Source organism: Mobula hypostoma, chromosome 13, assembly GCF_963921235.1.
Source record: "Mobula hypostoma chromosome 13, sMobHyp1.1, whole genome shotgun sequence".
Lineage (NCBI taxonomy): Eukaryota > Metazoa > Chordata > Chondrichthyes > Myliobatiformes > Myliobatidae > Mobula > Mobula hypostoma.
Window position 1 is genome coordinate 84,581,715 of NC_086109.1, and position 23,682 is coordinate 84,605,396.

General features: G+C 41.8%; 1 protein-coding gene across 2 annotated transcripts in view; it reads right to left on the minus strand.

Annotated features, from left to right (window-relative positions):
• Nucleotides 1-23,682, minus strand: part of LOC134355748 (aggrecan core protein-like) — a 116,152-nt gene that overhangs the window by 30,225 nt on the left and 62,245 nt on the right. For both annotated transcript variants that reach the window (XM_063066101.1, XM_063066100.1), the window contains exons 10-13: nt 20,180-20,473; nt 17,263-17,634; nt 12,139-14,967; nt 1,831-1,944 (exon numbers count right to left, since the gene is read on the minus strand). In XM_063066101.1, the coding sequence (XP_062922171.1) occupies nt 1,831-1,944; nt 12,139-14,967; nt 17,263-17,634; nt 20,180-20,473 (3,609 nt within the window). The remainder of the gene's footprint in view (nt 1-1,830; nt 1,945-12,138; nt 14,968-17,262; nt 17,635-20,179; nt 20,474-23,682) is intronic.

A 23,682-nucleotide genomic window follows, 5' to 3' on the forward strand; every position in this document is an offset into this window, starting at 1 on the left:
CTTCTGTTTTTGCTGAGAGTCTGGCCTCTGGCTTGTGATGTTTTCTGGGGCTAGCCTCTTCTATAGTCAATGGGAGGAGAATGGAATGTTTGTGATGAGAAAGGATGACAACAGACCATCTACAAATGGTACCTCGTAATATGAAACAGTAACTTCGAACAGCACCAAGATCCTTGAATATTGTATCCCTCAAGGCAGAACTGAATCAGTCACAAACTGCATTGAGCTGGACAATTAACCCATGTCTTGCTTACACTTCAGAAAAGCAAAAAGATTAAACTTTGGTAATAAAAAGATTCATTGAGAACAACAGACATCCAGAAAGAAACAGATGGAGTTATTGTATTCTTCAACACACCAATCAAGTGATGGCCCTTGGAAGGAGTAAATAGAAATACACAATACAAAATGATTGGCAAATTTATTTTATTTTCACTGATACTCTCTTACGATCACTTTGATTCTTTTTTGCTTTTGTTCTTCCGATGATCCCAATGTTTATAATATGACAAGGTGCTGAGAACTAATCTAATGGCTCACAGCTTGGTGTTAGGAACATTTCACTTTAATCCATCTGGGGTTTGGCACAAGGTTTGGTGCAAGTCCAGTACCTTAAGAATATGTCTGTTGACTTCCTCATCCGGTAATGTTCTTTACAATGATGGTGTAATTTTACTTTGAAATCTACAAACTCTTCTTGATGCATGAAGATGAGAATGTGGCTGTCTTTGTCTGAGAATACTTTAATATTTCCAAAGGGTATGCCAGTAGGGTTATTAAGACGCCTGCTGTTCATATGGAAATCCTGGAATGTATCTATAATGGAAATGCATACATTCAGGTTGCTTCCCCTCCCTGTCACTCTGTCTCTTCACGTGGTAAACTGCAGGGGTTCCTAACCTGAGGTCCATGGACCCCTCGGTTAATGGTAGGGGTCCAGGGCAGAATAAAGGTTGGGAACCCCTGGTATAGAGATATAATATAGAATCTGAAGTAATCGTTAAACATTTTGAACAGGCTAGAATTCTTCAGCAAATGGAAGTTGATAGTTTTGTGTCACTGTCTTGTAGCCAAGGTGAGAATCAGTCGAGGTTATTACACTGGAGATACTGCACACTTTAACATCTATTTATTCATCCTGTAACCTCCTCCAGCTTTCCAGAAAATTCATGTTCCTTCATTTTAGTATCTTACTCAGTTCTGAATTCAATTCTTATGGCCATTGGTGGCCATGCCTTTGGCTTTTAAGCTCAAGAAATTCCCCCCTCACTCCCTCTCCACAGTCCACTCTGTTCTCTACATGTACTCCTTAAAACCTACCTGTTTGACAGACTTTGGTCATGTGCTTATGTGACTCGTTTTCTCAAGATATTGTGATTCACCTGATGTTATATAAGAACGAGTTGGTTTTGTTGTATCTGGTCCTGTATGTTTCTTTCAAGACTCAGAAGCCTAAACTCCTTCAGAACAAACTTACATCCATGAATACCTTCAGATTTGGAGAATCTCTGATGTTTAGAAGCGGTAAGAAATATTGTCTACACAATTCATTCATTTATAGATGAGAAAGTGCATCAAGTGCAATCAATAAGCAAATCCAATAAGTAAAGTTCAATATTATAGATACACAAAGTCACATAGAATTGAAACAGGTCCTTTGCCCCACCGTATTCATTCTGCCTGTTAAATCTATCAACAGAAATCCCTTTTACCCACAAGCTGGACTTTGCATCTTGATAGAACTTAAATTAAATGCCGTGAAAAGCCGTCCTGCATGGGATTGAACAGTCTTCCCAGTTGGCTATATAGCAAAATAATTGGGTCACGTACCTATTTCACAATGTTTGCCTATCCATCCAGTTGGACATTTACAAACAAAGGTGTTGTTTCTCACCACACACGTTCCTGGACCACAGGGGCTGTCTTGGCATGGATCATGGACAACTATGGAGAAACCATTAAAATTACAGAGTGACACAGGTACTTAATATTGACACAAGCAGTACTAAACATCTAAAGAACTATTCATCAATGAAGTTAAAATACACTTGCAAGCAGTCTCTTTTTGTGCATGATGCTTCTTTCCAGAATTTTACTTTTTAAGATGAGTTGATCAAAATTTTCAGTAACATTAGACCATAAGACTAGAAGACATAGGAGCAAAATTAGGCCATTCAGCCCATTGAGTCTGCTCCGCCATTCCATCATGGCTGATTTATTATTTCCCTCAACCTTATTTTCCTGCCTCCCACCATAACCTTTGATGGCTTTACTAATCAAAAACCTATCAACTATTATTTTAAATATACCCAATGACTTGACCTGCACAGCTGTACGTGGCAAAGAATTCCATACATTCATCACCCTCCGGCTAAAGAAATTACTCCATATCTCTGTTCTAAAGTGACGTCCTTTTTTCAGAGGCTGTACCCTCCGTCCTAGACTTACCCACTATAGGAAACATCCTCTACAGATCCACTCTATCTAGGTCTTTCAATATTTGTCAGGTTCCAATAAGATTCCTCCCCCCACACCCCCATTCATCTAAACATCAGTGAATACATGCACAGAGACATCAAATGCTCTAAAAACATTTTTAAAAATCTGTGTGAAATTTTCCAAAAAGTGTTTTTTTTTAAACGTATGCCCAATTTGGAATGGTTAAGTGCTTAGTAAATGCAGTACAAAGCACTTGAATGCCACTCCCTAAATTACAAGTTCAATGCCCAGGTTTGGATCTTACAGCAGCTCCTTATTCTCAAATATGGAACTTTGGGAATCCTTACTTAGGCTGCTGGTGATCAAACTTCTGGTAAAATAAGATGGATTTCTTTAGGGGAGGTAAAAATCAATATTAATCTAGCCTATCTTCCTTGGAGGAAATCTCCACAGAAAAAGATAGTATGAGTCATCCCTTTAGAACAGTGGAGAGGAATTTCTTCCTCTAAGGGTGGCGAAACTGTGGAATGCATTGCCACAGATGGCCATGGGGACCGATATCATTAGGAATATTTAAAGCAGAGGTTAATTGATTCTTGATCAGTAAAGGTGTCAAAGGTTATGGGGAGAACACAGGAGAATGGGGTTGAGAGGGTAATAAAGCAGTCATGAGTGGCAGAGAAACATAGAAACATATGTAAGGGGTTTTCGTCTTTTATGTTACTGCGGAGGCTAATTAAAATGGCTTCTTTGTTATGTCAAATGCTGAGAAAGTCTCAAGCTAGACATTTGCTTGGGTTAATACAGATAGCAGTGTGCTATTAACCAATTAGGATAGTTGTTATGATTTTGGTGTATCTGGAAGATTTGTATGCGCGGGGTTTTGGGGGAGAAGGCGGGAGAGAGGGACAGAGAATGAACCAGGTGCTGTGAGTCCATTAACGGGGTCGGACCCTGAGGAGGGCGTTCGGCGAGGAGACGAAGACGGACTCGTGTGGAGCGTCTGGTCGACCACTGTTGTTGGTCCGAGGCAGCTGGTCGAGGTGGTCTGAGGGGTCGCAGGGTGAAGAAGAAGGGTCCTGAGCTCCAACTGTTTGTGCACGAAGAGATTGAACTTTGATAAGTGTGGCGCCTTTTATCTTCCTTTTATATTTTATTCTCTCTTAATTATATAGTTCCAGTAATATCTATAAACTGTAAATCATTTAATCGTATCTGGTGTATTGTATGTTATTTGGGCAGGGTGTGGTACATCACACAGCATCCACACAAACTAATTACCCATCTTGGCGGGGCCGAGAGCTGTTTCCCTAGACGACAGCGAGCCGAGCGACCCTGAGGGTGGCCAGGGGGGCTACAGATAAAAAACCTACAGCACAATACAGGCCCTTCAGCCCACAAAGTTGTGCCGAACTGTATAGTCATAAATATAGTCATAAATATAGCCATATTATGTCCCTACCTTAGAAATTACTAGGCTTACCTATAACCCTCTATTTTTCTAAGCTCCATGTACCTATCCAAAAGTCTCTTAAAAGACCAAAATGTTTAATGTTTTTAGAGCATTTGATGTCTCTGGGCATATACTCACTGATGTTTAGATGAGTGGGGAGTGGGGGGGGCGGGGTGATGGTATCTTACTGGAACCTGCCAAATATCGAAAGACCTAGATAGAGTGGATCTGCAGAGGATGTTTCCTATAGTCTCTATTGTATCCGCTTCCACCACCGTTGCCAGCAACCCATTCCACGCACTCACCACTCTCTGAGTAAAAAACTTACCCCCTGACATCTTTTCTGTGCCTACTCCCCAACACCTTAAACCTGTGTCCTCCTGTGGCAACTATTTCAGCCCTGGGAAAAGGCCTCTGAATCCACACGATCAAGGCCTCTCATCATCTTATACACTGAAGACTCAATGGGCCAATTCTTATAGCCTTATGGTCTAATGGAGATCTATAAATAATGTGCAAGTCTTGAGTTGGCATGGTGGCACTGTTCTCAGATAAAACTTTATAAAATTTAGGCATTTGTATGACCTGATGATCCAGAAATCAAAGATCAATGCTTTGGAAAAGTAGTACAGTATGTGAGATAACATTCTTCTGTGTGAGTGAAGCGAACAACATTGATGAAAGTACAGGATATGACCAGAACCTTGAATCCATCTGAGGAAAATATAGCCATGAGCATGCAGTGTATGCTATAGCAGTGAATATTTTCCATATTTCCCTACCATTAAGGAGGCTATTTGGCCCATGGAATTTATTCTGGCTCTCAGTGCAATCCCATCAGTCCAATCCATTCTCTATGTCCTTGTAACCTCTTCTCAGGTCCTCTGCCTCCTAATTCTCCTGCCCTCACCTATACTAGGGGAATTTTAACAGAGGACAATTGATCTGCCGACTATCCGACCTACCAATCATACGGCAGGTGAAACCAGAGTATTGATTGGATAACCACCGGTTTACAGAGGGGGAACGTGCAAACTGCACCCGAGGCCAGAATTGAACTAAGGACACTGAAGCTTTCAGCAGTACTATGCCAACCCTGGTGCTTCAGGAAATTGGTACAGGGCTTTAAGATGGGAGCAAAGATTGCTCACTAGAATAAAATAGTGGGTCTACAAGGAAAAAGCTAAACAATGTGTAGGCGGTCGTGATCTCCATTGAAGCTAGATTTAAATGCTGAAATTCCCTATCCAATAACATAAGTGGAAGTGTTTTCTTCAGAAGGATGGCAGAAAATGATTCAGATTCTGATCTTTCTCAGGAACATTCAGGGTTGGACATACCGAACAAAAAATGTTGGAGGAGATTGAAACAGATCTTTTAATGCCAACTAGCAGCCAAGTGTAGGAGATCAACTAACCACAAACGTGTTCCTCAGGAGTATTCTGCATATCCAACCCAATCAATTATTTAATAAATAATAAAAACTGCTATACAGAGAAGCAATTGATCAAGTACCCCATTCAAATATGTATTCTCAGCATGATATAACTGTCAGCAACTCAGCTGTAAATTTGTTAATCCAGAATGTAAACACGAGGTGAAAAGGATGATAAAGAACCGCAGATGCAGAAAACCTGAAATCAAAGCAGATGACAGTGGAAGTACTCAGCAGGTCAGGCAGTATCTTTAATGTTCAAAGTTCAAAATAAGTTTATTATCAAAGTATGTATATTCCACCATATACTACTCTGAGATTCATTTTCTTGCAGGCATTCACCATAGAACAAAGAAGTACAATAGAATCAATGAAAAAAAATACACACAAAGACTGACAACCAATAAGCAAAAGGAAACAAAGCATTTTTTGGAGAAAGTATAAATTAATATCACAGGTTAATGACCTTCCCTTGCAAATGGGAAATTTTAGAAAACCGGTGTGTTTAAACTTGCCGAATCTGTTTTGAGTGGATAGTGGAATGGAGACAAAGTAGTTTTGTTCCTTTGTAGTCAATCCTAAGGCCATTGCGAATGCAATGTTCTGCCACTGCCAACAGCACAGGAGGAGTATCAGTTTGGGTTACCCGGAGGAATTGGTGGTCGCAGGACATTGCATTTGCAGAGGGCATAGGATTGACTTTGATGGCACAAAGCTACTGTGCCATACCAGTGGCTGTTGGGACCGCCTGTTAATGGAAGCCATTGAAATAAAACTAGAGGAAATTTTTTTTTTATCAAAGGTGAAAGTCTTGCTTGAAGAAACAACTGGAATTCGATTGTGAACAAGGTTTGGAGAACAGACTAACCAATCTGGAGGCACGGACTACAGGAATATAAATACCACTGGGCTAGTCGTGCCCAAGCATCAACCCTGATGAAGGTGGTAGAGTTTGCAATCAAAATGCCAGTTATTACCATATTTGTACCTGGCTGGAAGCCTGAGAAGAGTTTATTTGTCATATACACCCGGAAAGCATCAGATCCTTTTTCACTAGATTAATTGCTTTGACATAACACCCATCCCCCCCCCCCCACATCTCATTTTCTACAATATCTGATCTTTTCCAATTCTGAAGAAAGAACATTGACCTGAGACATTAACCCTTTCTCTCTGCACAGATGCAACCTACCTCGTTGGTTATTTCCAGAATTTTCTGACTTTATTACTGAACCAAAAAATGCCCTCTTTAAGATTGAAACTATTCTTGCAAGATTGGCATCAAGCTCTCAACGCTGATGTATGTAGTTCAAAGCTACATGCCAAATCCTGGGTGTCCACATCTCTGAAGATTTGTCCTTGGCCCAACATATCGATGCAATTACAAAGAAGGCACGACAGCAGCTATATTTGATTAGGAGTTTGTGGAGACTTGTTGTGTAACTGAAGACACAAAAATTTCTGCAGGTGTATGGTGGAGAACATTCTAACTGGTTATATCAACCATCTGGTGTAGAGGTGCCACTGCACAGAAATAAAAAATCTGCAGGAAGTTGTAAACTCAGCCAGCTCCATCATGGGTACTAGTCCCCCCGGTATCCAGGACAACTTCAAAAGGCAATGCCTCAAAAAGGAGTCAATCATCAGTAAGGACCTCCATCACACAGTACATGCCCTTGTCTCATTTCTCCCATCAGGAAGACTGAAGACCCACACTCAGCTTTTCAGGAACAGCTTCTTCCTCCTCACCATCAGATCTTGGAATGGACAATGAGCCTATGTACACTACCTCACATTTTTTGCTCTCTTTTTGCACTATATATTTAATTCAATTTCTCCTATATATTTTGTGTTGTAATTTATGATATTTAATTGTGTGTTCCAATGTACTGCTGCTTCAAAACAGCGGATTTGATTTCACAATCTATGCCATGGGTATCAAACCGAATTCTGAGTAAACACCTTCATGCATTTCTTACTAGTATCCTGTGACACAGTTAGAAAAATTAAAGGTTTATAGTCAGTATTTTATGAAGCATATTACTACTCCAAAAACAAATTACTTACTCAGACTCAGTCACTGGGTATACTTAAAGTGGAAGTTGTTAGGTTCTTGATTAGTAAGGGTGTCAAAGTTTATGGGAAGAAGGAAGGAGAGTAGGTCTGAGAGGAATAATAAATCAGACATGATAGAATAACAGTCCAGACTCGATGGGCCAAATGGCCTAACTCTGCTCCCATGTTTTATGGTCTTATGACAGCACTAGTACTTTTGTTTTAACCATGATGCAATGTCACAAGGCAGTTTATGGGATTATGATCAGTCAGAAGCATAGCTAGGGAATGGAGTTTTTGGAGGAACTGAGGGAAATTTGCTCCAGCCTTTCCAATATTTCATTAGAAGTAATCCCTTCCAATCCATAACAGGAGGTTGGACTCTTAACCTGAGGTGGAGCAAAGAGTTGTGGAATCGCAGAGCATGTAAAGGGGCCTTTCAGTCCACTGACTCTGTGCTAACATTCAGGCATCCATTCACAATGATTCTACGTTTTACTCCCCCATATTCCCATCAATTTCCCCCATCTATAAAACCATAAGACCATAAGTGATAGGAGCACAACTAGGCCATTTAGTCCAGCCAGTCTGCTCTGCCATTTCATCATGGCTGATCCATTTTCCCTTGCAACTTGATTCTCCTGCCTTCTCCCTGTAACCTTTCTTGCCTGGACTAATCAAGAATCTATCAACCTCTGCCTTGAATACACCAAATGACCTGGCCTCTACAGATGCCTTTGGCAATGGATTCCAAAGATTCATTACTCTCTGGCTAAAGAAATTCCGCCTCATCTCCGCTCTAAATGGTTGTCTCTTTATACTGAAGCTGTGCTCTCTAGTCCTAGACTTCCCCAACATAGGAAACATCCTCTCCACATTCATTCTATCTAGGCCTTTCAACATTTGATAGGTTTCAATGTGATACGACCGTCATTCTTCTAAATTCCAGTAAGTACAGGCCCATCGCTGTCAAATGCTTCTAATACGATAACTCTTCCACCCACCTGCACACTAGGGCAACTTGCAGTGACCACATGTCTTTGGGATGTGGGAGGAAGCCATGAGGTAGAAGCTCTACCAGTGTGCAGTGGGCTAAGAGTTAGGGAAGTCTGGAGATTGTCTCGCAGTTGCTGACAAACATGCCAATATCTCTATTCACTCTCTCCCTGAAGTAGAGTTGCCAAGTAGTTGGGAAGTTCTGGCTGGAACATCTTCATTGGAATATTCACTTGGAATTACTTCTAACCATGTATTTTGGAATTAGCAGGCAAAGTTATTGCATGGTATTAAGAAAGAAGAGCTGTCTGAGCCCACCAGTTCAACCAAAGTGGAGTGGAACCAATTCAGAGCAAGCTGCTCAGTTTAGTTACCAGTTGAATTTTGTAGAAGTATCTCATAGTTTTCATTATCAGAAACTTTAGTGAAAGTATATAAATATCTAATATAAAAAAACACCATAGATATCTGAATTTATCAAAACGAGGAGATGTAATTGGGGGAGATATATGATGCATTTCTTATGGAGGGCCAGCACAGACTTAATGCACCAAATGAATTAGAGTTGCTAATATCTTAGGAACATAAACTCAGAAGTAAACATGCTCTGCCATTCATTGTGTCATGGCAGACCCCTGCTCCTCATAATGATCACCCAAAAGAAATGGATGTTACGTTAATGAAAATGATCTAAATTCAAGCAGTGTCGTCTCTTCGCAGCAGTGGGCCACATGCTTGTGAAAAATGTGTATGAATGCACATTACTTCTTTTAGTGCGATAATAGACTAAGGAGCTGGTGGTAGACCTGAGGAGAGCTAAGGTACCGGTGAGCCCTGTTTCCATCCAGGGGGTCAGTGTGGACATGGTGGAGGATTACAAATACCTGGGGATACGAATTGACAATAAACTGGACTGGTCAAAGAACACTGAGGCTGTCTACAAGAAGGGTCAGAGCCGTCTCTATTTCCTGAGGAGACTGAGGTCCTTTAACATCTGCCGGACGATGCTGAGGATGTTCTACGAGTCTGTGGTGGCCAGTGCTATCATGTTTGCTGTTGTGTGCTGGGGCAGCAGGCTGAGGGTAGCAGACACCAACAGAATCAACAAACTCATTCGTAAGGCCAGTGATGTTGTGGGGATGGAACTGGACTCTCTGACGGTGGTGTCTGAAAAGAGGATGCTGTCCAAGTTGCATGCCATCTTGGTCAATGTCTCCCATCCACTACATAATGTACTGGTTGGGCACAGGAGTACATTCAGCCAGAGACTCATTCCACCGAGATGCAGCACAGAGCGTCATAGGAAGTCATTCCTGTCTGTGGCCATCAAACTTTACAACTCCTCCCTTGGAGGGTCAGACACCCTGAGCCAATAGGCTGGTCCTGGATTTATTTCATAATTTACTGGCATAATTTACATACTACTATTTAACTATTTATGGTTCTATTACTATTTATTATTTATGGTGCAACTCTAATGAAAACCAATTTCCCCTGGGATCAATAAATTATGACTATGACTATAAATATGAATAGATCCTGTTTGTTAATCAACAGTCGGATCTCCATGTGTTCAGTTTTGCTTAAGCCAATAGCAGCATATTTGGGCCTATTTTCAGTTAGGTCAGTTTTCACACAGTGAGTTCCTTCACAAGCAATGTCCATATAATCTGATATTTCAGATGCTGATATAGGAGTACATATAGGAGAAATAAACAATGAATATACCGCTTACTTTGAGAAGCAGAGGGGTGGAATCTGTTACATCTACTCAAGAGGGTAAGGAGGGCTATTGTATAAAATATCACCTGACACCTAGTATGTATGACAGTGCAGCAGTCCCTCAATGCTGGAGTGTCAACATGGATTACATATGACACAGCGTGGGACTTGAACTCACAATCTTCTGACTCAGTACTGCCCATTGGGCACTGCTAGGACAATCGATGTTTGACCAGGTAAAGATGGTTGTCTTCTTTCCCTAATGGACATTAGTGAACCTGCTGAACAATTCCAACAAGAAGACAAATTTACATTTACAGACACTGTCTTCTTTACCTCTTTGCTTTCAAATCTGCATTCAAGTTCTCTAACTGAACTCAAGGTCTGAAAGAGAACAGAATTTGAACTCACATGTGGACTGCCCAATTATTAACCAGTTGGTCTATCTTGATTGGCGGAGGTTAGAAGTTACTTAATCATGGAAACTTGAGATGAATCAGGACATTGAATAATCCTTACATGTATGGGGATAAATCTCATCTCTTCCTGACAGTGCAATCATAGGGGAAGGATTTTTGATAAAAGATTTGCTCTTTTAGTAACATCCTGTACAAAGTGTACAAAGATTATGCTAATTCCCTGGTAATTTATTGATGAATATTTTGGGAGAGAACATAGATAGGTTAGGACACTTTTAGGGTCTAGTCCTCATGTAACACACTAAGGTGGGATGGATGGACTGCTATCTTACAGTCCGTGGGTGATCAGGAGGTCTTGAACACTCCCATGGACCAACAATGGAAGCATTTTTACCTTGTTCTTAGTAGCTTTGTCAGCTTCTAGTTGTTAACAACATCTATTTTACAGATCATGTACCATTGCACCTCATCGAGAGCAGCCACTTCCCTTCAGGAATTCAGTTCTCGAACCAACCTATGCAACCCTAATCGTTACTACAGCATAGCAGTACTATGACCACCTTGACAACTTTGTACTGCAATGGTCTTTGTTATCTTTTACGCTACTTGTGTTTTTTCTTGTCTAATTTTGCATAGTTTACTTTATGTCTTTTTGTGAGCATTGAACCTCCAATGCAATTTGGCTGTGATACTGCTGCAAGTAAGTCTTTAATTGCATCTGTGCATACATCTACTTGTGCGTTCTGTATGACAATAAACTTGACTTTGACTTCCTCTATTCCCCACTCTGACCTTTCACTCCTTCCAACCTGCCTATTACTCCCCCCAGGGTCTTCTCCTCCTTCCCTTTCTCCTATGATCCACTGTCATATCAGATTCTTTCTTCACCAGCCCTTGACTTTTCCCACACGCCTTTCTCCTCCCACCCCCCACCCAGAATTTTATTCTGGCATTTTTCCCCTTTCTTCTCAGTCCTGAAGAAGGATCTCATTCTGAAACGTTGACTGTTTACTCTTTTCCATTGATGCTGCCCGCCCTGCTGAGTTTCTCCAGCATTTTGTGTGTGTTGCTTTGGATTTCCAGCATCTATAGACTTTTTTGTGTGTGTGATTGGCTTTGACTTTTGACTTTGAACAAAGACCCACCTTAAATATATATAATGGCAGTTAAACGAAACACATATTCACATGTAACAACCAGATCTGCCCCAGTTGAATACACAATTGTGTCAAACCTCAGAGGAACTGTGTTTTAGAGTGTTTTGAATAATAACCAGAACCAGAAGCATTATCAGTGCACCTGGGCTGGTTACTTATGCATTTTGTGCATTTTATGATGTGTTAAATGAGTTTCTAATAATCTAGGTTAAATACTGGTGAGAGCTTTGGTGACAACATTCTGGTGTTGCTGCATTTGGAATCATTGAGTTCAAGGAACTGAATGTCAGGATAGAAATAAAACCAATGCACTCATACCTGGCAACAATTTTGTCCTCGTAATCGGGACATACAGCACCAGGGAAAAGTAAGGTTAACTATTGACTATGGACGCTTTGTCGATCTTCCAGTCATTCTTAAAACAGCCCTGATGAAGAGAATATGAATCAAAATATTTAATACCTTCAGCTGGCAGAGGTTCAGTCACTACTTCGGGTGACACTTGAGGTGGAACTGTCGTGATGAGAGCTGGTGTGGCTGGAGTAACTTTCAGCATATCCATAGTCCTGGTAGGTTCTTGAACTGTTGTACTGTCTACTGGTATTGAAAGAACCTCATCCTTTTTATGCTGAGATTCTTCTCGTAATGAAACATCTGTAATACCAGGTGTTATAGGCAATGGCACCACAGGGGATTTGCTGGTAACTTCAGGAGATCCTAAAGGTTCTTCAATGTCTTCTGGTTCTTTACTTATGTCAATAATTCTGGATGCAATAATACTTCGGGAAACTTCAGAAGGCTCAACACTGACCTCATGTGGTTTTCCATTGACTTCTGAACCCCTGCTTATAATTGGAATTGCAGATGGCTCCCCACTTATTTCAGGAATCCCAGACGGCTCCCCACTTATGTCTGGAATACCAGACGGCACCTCGGTTATTCTAGGAATCCCAGACAGCTCCCCACTTATGTCTGGAATACCAGAGGGCACTTCGGTTATTCCAGGAATCCCAGACGGCTCTCCACTTATGTCTGGAATACCAGACGGCACCTCGGTTATTCTAGGAATCCCAGATGGCTCCCCACTTATGTCTGGAATACCAAACGGCACCTCGGTTATTCTAGGAATCCCAGACGGCTTCCCACTTATGTCTGGAATACCAGAGGGCACTTCGGTTATTCCAGGAATCCCAGACGGCTCTCCACTTACGTCTGGAATACCAGACGGCACCTCGGTTATTCTAGGAATCCCAGACGGCTCCCCACTTATGTCTGGAATACCAGACGGCACCTCGGTTATTCTAGGAATCCCAGACGGCTCTCCACTTATGTCTGGAATACCAGACGGCACTTCCGTTATTATAGGAATCCCAGACGGCTCTCCACTTATGTCTGGAATACCAGACGGCACTTCCGTTATTCTAGAAATCCCAGACGGCTCCCCACTTATGTCTGGAATACCAGACGGCACCTCGGTTATTATAGGAATCCCAGACGGCTCCCCACTTATGTCTGGAATACCAGACGGCACCTCGGTTATTATAGGAATCCCAGACGGCTCCCCACTTATGTCTGGAATACCAGACGGCACCTCGGTTATTCTAGGAATCCCAGACGGCTCCCCACTTATGTCTGGAATACCAGACGGCACCTCGGTTATTATAGGAATCCCAGACGGCTCCCCACTTATGTCTGGAATACCAGACGGCACCTCGGTTATTATAGGAATCCCAGACGGCTCCCCACTTATGTCTGGAATACCAGACGGCACCTCGGTTATTATAGGAATCCCAGACGGCTCTCCACTTATGTCTGGAATACCAGACGGTACCTCGGTTATTCTAGGAATCCCAGACGGCTCCCCACTTATGTCTGGAATACCAGACGGTACCTCGGTTATTATAGGAATCCCAGACGGCTCTCCACTTATGTCTGGAATACCAGATGGCACCTCAATTATTTCAGGAATCCCAGATGGCTCCCCACTAACATCTGGAATTCCAGATGGCTCTTCAATTATTTCAGGAATCCCAGAAGGCTCCCCACTATCATCTGGGATTCCAGACGGCACCTCAGTTATTTCTGGAATCCCAGAAGGCTCCCCACTAATATCTGGGATTCCAGACGGTACCTCAATTATTTCTGGAATCCCAGAAGGCTCCCCACTTATGTCCAGAATCCCTGAAGGCTCCCCACTAATATCAGGAATCTTTGAAATATGTTCCTCAATAGGCCCTTTCCCAACTTCAGAAAGTTCAGTGGCTATTGTTGGATATTCCCGCTCTTCTGAAGGTAGCAAGATTACCTGGATTCCAGAAGGTTCCCCACTTACATCAGATATCCCAGAAGGTTCCCCACTTATTTCAGGTATTCCAGAAGGTTCTCCACTAATATCAGGTATTCCAGAGAGTTCTCCACTAATGTCAGGTATTCCAGTTGGTTCCCCACTAATTTCGGGAATTTCAGGTTCGCCACTAATATCTGGTAATCCAGAAGGCTCTCCGCTAATATCAGGAATTCCAGGTTCCCCACTATTATCGGGTATTCCAGAAGGTTCTCCACTAATATCAGGTATTCCAGTAGGTTCCCCACTTATTTTAGGTATTCCATAAGGTTCTCCACTAATATCTGGTATTCCAGAAGGTTCACCACTAATATCTGGTATTCCAGAAGGTTCTCCGCTAATATCAGGTATTCCAGAAGGTTCTCCACTGATGTCAGGTATTCCAGAAGGTTCCCCACTAATATCTGGTATTCCAGAAGGTTCTCTGCTTATATCAGGTATTCCAGATGGTTCTCCACTGATGTCAGGTATTCCAGAGGGTTCCCCACTAATATCAGGTATTCCAGTAGGTTCACCACTAATATCGGGTAATCCAGAAGGTTCCCCACTTACATCAGGTATTCCAGAAGGTTCCCCACTTATATCAGGAATTCCAGAAGGTTTTCTACTAATATCTGGTAATCCAGAGGGTTCTCCACTTATATCAGGAAATCCAGAAGGTTCTCCGCTAATATCTGGTAATCCAGAAGGTTCTCCACTAATATCTGGTAATCCAGAAGGTTCTCCACTAATATCAGGTAATCCAGAAGGTTCTCCACTTATATCGGGTATTCCAGAGGGTTCTCCACTAACATCTGGTATTCCAGAAGGTTCTCCACTAATATCTGGTATTCCAGAAGGTTCCCCACATATTTCCAGAATTCCAGAAGGTTCTCCACTAATATCCAGTAATCCAGAAGGTTCCCCACTCACTTCAACTTCTGGCACAGGTGTTATGTCAGCAGATCCTGAAAGAAAACATAAAAGGGAACTTAGAGACGGTGTACAGTATGCAGTTTTTATTTAGACAGCGCTTTGGGCCCTCTTGCCTCTGAACAATCTCTCTTGCCATAGATCCCACATCCTGTATCCCTCTGTTATTTCAAAATGAGAAACGCTTGAACAGAGTTTGCAGAACTTATAATGCACCATTCCTGGACCATGTGTCTGGCTCCATGCTCTCGGCGAAACTATCAGAGAGCTGAGGAAAACATAGGAGAATGAAGAATAAGGCATGTGTGAATGTTTTGGCAACACTCATGTTTCGAGGCTGCTTGACCTGCCGGAGGAACTCAGATGGTCAATCATCATTGATGGAGGGCAATGAACAGCTGACGAAATCATTGCTCCAACCACGTGGTTGATCTTCCATTGTCAGCTGCCGTTGAGCCAAAATATTCAATGAAGCCTGGGCAACAATTCATTGGCAAGTTATAGAACTATGCAGTATAATTTCTATACTGCACTCAACGGTAAAGCTGAATAGTATGGGAACAAGTCCTTTGGCCCAACACATCCATGTCAACCAAGATATCTAGCCAAGCCAGTCCCATTTTTGCCCATATCTTTCGAAACCTGCAGCAGCCTGGAAGATGTGCACCTTCACGGTGTGGTCCTGTGGGTGAACCACTTTGACGCTGATATTCCTAATTGAAGTGTCGTAGGAGACTGATACATTGGGACAGCAGGCAGTGTGCCCTGCTGTCGGAAGATGGCCCCTATACTCGACTGACCCTCTCTCGTTTGATGGTGAGTGAGAGCCTGTCGGCCCTCGAGCTGGTGGGGGAGGGGGGCCCCGGAGAAGTGACGTGGAACAGCAAGTTCTCGCAGTTGTAGGAGCAAACTCGCTCCTCTTTCTCCCTCACTGGTGAGAAAGACCCTATCCGAGATACCAAAGCGCTGGGTTATGGACTGTAGTTTTTGATGGACTCTAGTTCAAGATCACGTTGGGGGACTTTGGCTATTGCTTGCCTGGTTGGAGGGGGCTTCAGTGTTTCTACCATTGCAAGTGGTGGGAGGGAGAGGGTGAGGGTTAACGATTCTGCTGCTGCTTGTATGTGGGAGGGCAGTGAGGGGCCTTGGGGCTGAAATACTCCTCTCATTTATTCTCTGGGTTTTTTGATTCATGGACGTCTGTGAAGAGTAAGAATTTCAGGTTGTGTACTGTATACATTCTCTGAAATGAAATTGAACCTCTGAACCTTTCTTATTCATTTGTCTGTACAACTGTCTTTTAAAATTTGTTATTCTATTTTATCATATTTTCTTATGACAAAGAAAGCTATTCAGCCCATTGAATCTATGCCAGCTCTCAGATCGTCTCTCTCACTTCCCCACTTCTATCTCACATGTGTCCATCAAATTCCACCGCCCCCCCCCATTCGGATTTCTGTATCGCCTGCCTACAGTAGGAGTAATTTACAACAGCCCAATAGTGCAAAAAGCTACACTACTGTAAACTGAGAGGAAACCGGAGCAGAAGGGAGAAATACAAACACAACTGCAATAGTGTGAAGGCACTACACAGGCAGTACCAAGGCTGGGACTGAACCTGTGTCACTGCAAACCCAAACACCCAATCATTTGTCTCCCAGTGTAACACAAGGTTCTCTCTCAGTACCATAACTTGCCAATCATTGTAAATTATCTGAGAGAAGGAGGTGATTTAACCCACTATATCCATGCTAACTGCATGGGGTGGTATGGTAGTGCAGTGGTTAGCACAACGCTTCACAGTACAGGTGACCCAGGTTCAATTCCCACTGTGGCCTGTAAAGAGCTTTGTACGTTCTCCCTGTGGCTTTCGGGAGTTGCTGAGTGGTGTGAGGGGCCCACTGCACACTGTTTCTCAATAAATAAATAACAAATTGATTATGTTAATCTGTTTCTTGGCCCATAGATTAGAACATGCCAAATACTCATCTTAAACATGATGAGTTTCAGATGCCCACCTTCAGTGAGTAGAAAGACACATCTCCCTTCGCCCATTACCTTAGATCTGTTCCCCAGTGATACAGTCCTCTCTGTTATAAAAATAGGTCTATCCTGTTAAAACTGTGAATGTCTTCAATGATTTCCCAATCACATTTCTCTCCAGTTATTAACATAATACCACTTAGCATCTTTAGAAATGAAGGGATAAATTTATAAATATATAATTTGCAGCTTTTTAATGGGAGAAAGTTCAGTTGCTCTAATATTTGGTTGCTTGGCAGTCAGTGTCAGTCAGTAACAATTTCCTGCCTTCTTGTCAACAAACTCACCAGGCTCTACTGTAGGTGTTGCAGTTGCCAAGAGTTCCTTATCCTCTTCAGTTATGGGATATAGATCTGGGATGGATTCAGTGGTGGCCTCAGAAATTTGGGATACTGTAGGTAATTCAGGAGGTAGTATCTCCACCCGAGGCACCACCTGGGTTGCTATGGTCTCTTCAATCACACCGATTGTGATGGTGGGTTGCTCAGTAGTCTCCTTGACAAATACATCGGTTTTGCCTAGCTCGGCTTCCTCTGGCCTCACAGTCCTGGCTATTTCGAGCTCTACCACAGGAGTCTGTGTGACTTCACTCACTGGGATCACAGGTACTGTCAGCTTCTCGACCTCGGGCCTCCTCGTCACCACGGGAGTTATGGCATCTGAAACATATTAAAAAAAGCAACAAAACCATTTTATTCTGAAGATTCACTTAAAATATTACTGTAAAATAAAAGCTCTTGCCAGTGAGAAAATGCCAAAAAGTATAATGGAAACTTTCCAAGGTGATTTCCCAATCTCACACTTCAACATCCTGTAATGGGTGACAAAGTTGCTTACACCTTTCCTGGGATGCTTCTGCTAATTCTGTACCAACATTACGGGAGAAGAAGAGGAGAAGTTGCTGTCGATCATAGCTGGTCACTAACCGCAGTTAACTACTGCCTCTCAGTTTATGCCCTCGCTTCCTTTCAGCTTTTGAATCTTTAGGTCCATGGCCTACATCTCTCACAAGGCTTCATAATTCAGATAAAGCCTTTTCATGCTGTTTTTATCTGTTTGAGTGAGAAATCAGGAATGATGTACATAGATGTGTTCTCTCTGTTCAAGAGAGGATATACTTACATTGGAGAAACTTGACAAGGTTTACTAGGCTGATTGCTGAGATAAACTTGTTATATGAAGAATGGTTGAGCAAACGTGTACATATTGGATTTTAAAAACTGAAAAGTCATCTCCTTGAATCTTTTAAAATTATAATGCCTAGAATAATAATACTCCATTATTCATCTTTTACCTTGTTATTTATCTTTCGCACTATTTAGTAATTTTTGTGTCTTGCACTGTACTGCTGCCCCGAAACAAGGAATTTCACGACATATGTCAGTGATAGCAATGGAGGAATTCTGTCAGAGGGACGTGAATCTTCGGAATCCTCTACACAATAAGCTGTAGTGACTGAGCAATTGAACATCATGGATTTTCGGACTGTTGGGAATTCAACAGACACTTGGGAACAAGGCAGAAAAGTGCAGGCAAAGCCAAGGCCTGCAATCTTATTCAATGGCAGAGTAAGTCTGAGGAGCTACGTGGATTACTTAGCCCCCAATTACTCTGTTCATGTGTTTTGTTTATTACCATCATGTTGAATACCTGAGTTATATGAGCATTTTTTTACCAGCATCATAGATTCCTTATGCATCATAGATAGTCTCCTTCAGTGACAGTATATAAATTTATAATAGACTACCAATATATATTTTTGCTTATGGCACGGTCATGTACTGTTAGCACAATGCTTTACAGTACCAGTGACCGGGGTTCAATTCCAACCGCTGCTTGTAAGGAGTGTGTACATTCTCCCCGTGACTGCGTGGGATTCCTCCGGGTGCTCTGATTTGCTCCCACAGTCCAAAGATGTACTGGTTGGTAGGTTAATTAGTCATTGTAAGTTGTCCCGTGATTAGGTGAGGGAGATGATTAGGCTGTGTGGCTCGAAGGGCTGGAAGGGCATATTCAGTGCTGAATCTCAATAAACAAATAAATAAACAATTCCAAATAAACAGTGTCTTTCAGAGACAGTATACAAACTTATGATAGAATACCAGTAGACGTTCTTTCCTAAAGTTTATCCTACTGCTTTATATTTGATAATTGATGCAGGCCACACTCATATATAACGTGTCGATGAGGATAAACTTTCGCAAAGAACGTATTTTGGTGGTCTATTATGAATTTGTATACCTTAGCTGAAGGAAACATTAATGATAAGTCAAAGAAACATTCTCTCAAGGTGTAGACTGCTTTACCAGTGTAATAAATATATTGACTATATTAATTTTAATTGTATTTGAAGCTTAAACCTCAAATTTTCTTTCCTTTTTAATGATTTTTATAGCACTAATAAAAATACTTCAGGATCTTAGGCTCACAATCTTAGTGTCAGTCTCGCTCAGATGCTAACATAACATGGGATAGAAAGGGAGCTAAATTTGTTCCTACATTTCTCAGAAACTTGTTACCGGGCATTAGTGCTGAGGATCAGATTCTTGTGTAAAGCAGACTGTACAATATTCCAGTAACAAGCAACATATACTCAACTAAGGGTATTCTTCATAGTTGTGTAGTCTAGGTCTGACCTCTGAAGACAGCTATACCAGTTTGATTGTGACATTTTTGCCATTTTCACACCAAGCATCCTTGTAGAGCCATTTTGCAATTTATGGTTTGTCTTTTAGGAATACATCATCATCATCATCATCAGGTGCCATGCCCAGTTTGAGCTTTGACTGCCATGGCCCACACACTCCTGTTTCGGGTCAAGTGGATCAATTTAGGAATACATGCAGACTGAATAAATTCTGTATCAGCTCCATTGGAGATGAGTCTTTGCTAAATGGTAAACAGTCTACGAGAGGAACTCAGAGGATCAAGTAGCACCTGTGGGGGAATTGATTTGGGTTGAAACGCTGCATCAGTCCTGAAGCAGAGTTTTGGCCCGAAACTCAGACAATTCCTTTCCCCTCCACAGATGCTGCTTGGCTTGCTGAGTTCCTCGAGCAGACTGTTTGGAGTTCCAGATTCCAGCATCTGCAGTCTCTTGTGTCTTTGTTCATTGAAGTTGGGTGGGGTCATACTGCCCCAATCCCACAATTGTTTCATCTTCCACAAGTTTGGGAAATGGAAAGGCATTTCCTTCCTACATACCTCTAAAGCAGTAGACATCGTAGTGTGACTCTGGGTCAGGGTATCTGGTCTGATCCAGGTTCAGGTACACCGTTCTCACTCCAGCTTGCCCAGTGCCGCAGTATGGTCTCGGAGTTTGGATAGGGTATCTAACACTGCCGTCTGACAGCCACCCTGCTCGGCACCTGTCCATGCCCTGTTTCCACGCCGCGTACAGCTGGCCAGTGCTGGCTATCTTCGCGTTATGGCTGAGACAGTAGTCAACTGCTTCGTCATAAGTGAATCCATCTGCCACAGTGGCGTGGAATACCTTCCCTATGAAAAGCCGGCAGAACGACACAAACTTAATGATAGAAACATAGAAACATAGAAAATAGGTGCAGGAGTAGGCCATTCGGCCCTTCGAGCCTGCACCGCCATTCAGTATGCCATTGTTTTGCATCAAGACTCATTTTAACTTTTGAATATGTAGTATAATTTTGGAAATAGCATCCACAAAATTTTCAAGAGCTTTTAAAAATTTTAATGGACAGGTTATATGGTGGTATCATCCTTTACTTTAATAAAGTATAATTTTTTTTTATCATTGTCATTACATTTAACCAACTCATTAGCATAGAGATTATTATTTAGGACCTCTGGAATAATACTGTTTTGGCACCTTAGTACAATCTGTCTATTCACTGTTAGAAGGCTTTATTGTACACTTCAAGTCAGGTGGTGTCTTATGTGCCCACCACCCTACAGCTTCAGTGCTCTATAGGGTCATAAAGCCATAGAGCACTACAGCACCAAAACAGGCACTTCAGATCATCTAATCCACACAGAACTGTTTTTCTGTCTAATTCCATTGGCCCAAACCGGGAACATAGCTCACCATACCCCTCCCATCGCTGTATTTATCCAAACTTCTCTTGAATGTTGCGATTGAACCCGCATCCACCACTTCCACTGGTAGCTCGTTCCACACTTGCACCACTCGCTGAAGAAATTCCCCCTCAGGTTCCCCTTAAATATTTCGCCTCTTACCCTTAACCTATGACCTCCAGCTGTAGTCTTACCCAATCTCAGTACAAAAAGCCTGTTTGCATTTACTCTGTCTGTACCCCTCATAATTTTGTACATCTCTATCAAATCTCCCTTCATTCTCCTCTGCTCCATGGAAATAAAATCCTAACCTATTCAACCTTTTCCTATAACTCAGGTCCTAAGTTCATGCCAACATCTATGGTAACCATTAAAAAACAAATTAGTTTGTTATAGGATTGGTGGATGGTCCCCTTACATAAGATTTAGCTGTGCCTCTTTGATGCTGAGGAGAATAATTTTATCCTTCATTTCTTGAGAGGAAATATATCTGCTTAATATAAAATATTACACCTGTCAACCTTCTCGTTATTGGCCTCAAGTTTATTTTGTAACCATTTTCCTGTTTCTAGTTCCTTATTGTTGCCGGGTCAAAATTCTGGGAGTCTCTTCCTAACAACATTACACATTCTTAGTAACAGATTAACAGCATTAGTGCCTCTACTTCCTCAGGAATCCGTGGAGATTCGGCATGTCATTAAAAATCTTGGCAAACTCCAATCAGTGTGTGGTGGGAAGTGTGCTGACTGGCTGCATTATGGCCTGGTATGGGAACACCAATGCCTTCGAGCAGAAAATCCTGTTAAAGGTAATGGATTTTGTCCCAGTACATCATGGGTAAAACCCTCCCAAACATCGAGCACATCTACATGAAACATTGCCATAGGAAAGCAGCATCTATCATCAAAAATCCTCACCACCCAGGCCACGCTCTTTTCATGCTGCTGCCATTGAGTAGAAGGTACAAGAGCCTCAGGATCTGCACACCAGGTTCAAGAACAGATACTACCCCTCAATCATCAGGCTTTTGAACAAAGGGGTCAACTGCACTTATTTAAGGACCATTATTTCATGCTCATTATTTATTGCTGTTTTTTAATATCTGAATTTGCACAGTTTGTTCTACATTGATCCTGTTTACAATTACTGCTCTATGGATTTGCAAAGTATGCCCGCAGAAAAAGAATCTCAGGGTTGTATGTGGTGACATGTATGGACTCGGATATTACATTTCACTTTGACTTTGACTTTGAGGTGTATACCCACACCTCAAGGACCACAGTGGTTCAAGAAGGCAGATCACCACCACCTTCTCAAAGGCAACTTGGAATGAGTAACTAAGTGCTGGCTGATCCCACGTCCCTTAAATGAATATACAGGTGGCGGGGTGGAGATACATCTCTACCGAAAGAGATATAAAGTACTCCTTCCCTCTACTAGCCTGCAGGTCAGCTTTGGGAAAGGTGTAGCACCTGCTTAACCCCGTGGTTAGGGTCACCTGAAGCCATGGGAGCAGGTGGTGGATGGTCATATGAGCAACTGGTGCATATCACAAGTCCTGGTTATGCAACCACTGACATCATGTAGACAATCTCTGAAGAGTATTAATAATGGCTGGGGTCATCCATCTTGTGAAGACACTGCCCAGAAGAAGGAATTGACAAATAAGCTCTGTAGGAAAATTTGCCAAGAACAATCTCGGTCATGGAAAGACCATGATTGCCTATGTCACATGACATGGCACATAATGAATAAATGAAAATAGTTAAATGAAGATGAAAATGATAAAGAATGTAAAGAACTGAAAATCCTACATCAAGTAATGGATATGGGCCAGTCCATCATGGGTAAAGCCCTCCCCACCATTGAGCACATCTACATGAAGCAGGAAAGCAGCATACATCAGCAGGGACCCCCACTCACTGCTGTCATCAGGAAGAAGGTACAGTAGCCTCAGGACTCACATCACCAGGTTCAGGAACAGTTATTACCCCTCAGCCATCATATTCTTGAACCAAAGGAGATAACTTCACTGAATTTCACTTGCCCCATCATTGAAATGTTTCCACAACCCAGGGACTCACTTTTAATGGCTTCTTATCTCATGTTTCTGATATATTGCTTATCTATCTATCTATCTATTTATTATTCTTATTTTTTTCTTTTTGTCTCTGCACAGCGTGTTGACTTTTGCACATCGGTTGAATGCCCGAGATGGTGCAGTCTTCCATTGATTCTATGATGGTTGTTATTCTATTATGGATCTATTGAGTTTGTCTACAAGAAGATTAATCTCAAGGTTATATATAGTGACGTTTATGTATTTTGATAATAAATTTACTTTGAACCTTGAAGGCATTGCAACAAACTTGAATTTTTCACAATTGTTGAAATGAATTCTAAATATTTTATGGCAATAATTTTGGCATCCACACATCATTTACTGTCTCTTACACTTCTTCTATAGGTCTGCAAACCATGAAATTCGAAGTCCTTATATTTCATACTTGTATCTATAACCTCTATAGTAAACTTCGGGTCACCCAATCTATATTTCTCAATATACCACATCTCACATAAGCTGCCTGATTTGCTGAGTGTTTCTAACAGTTTTTGTTCTTAACTTATAATTTCTGGCATCTGGAATCTCTGCTTTT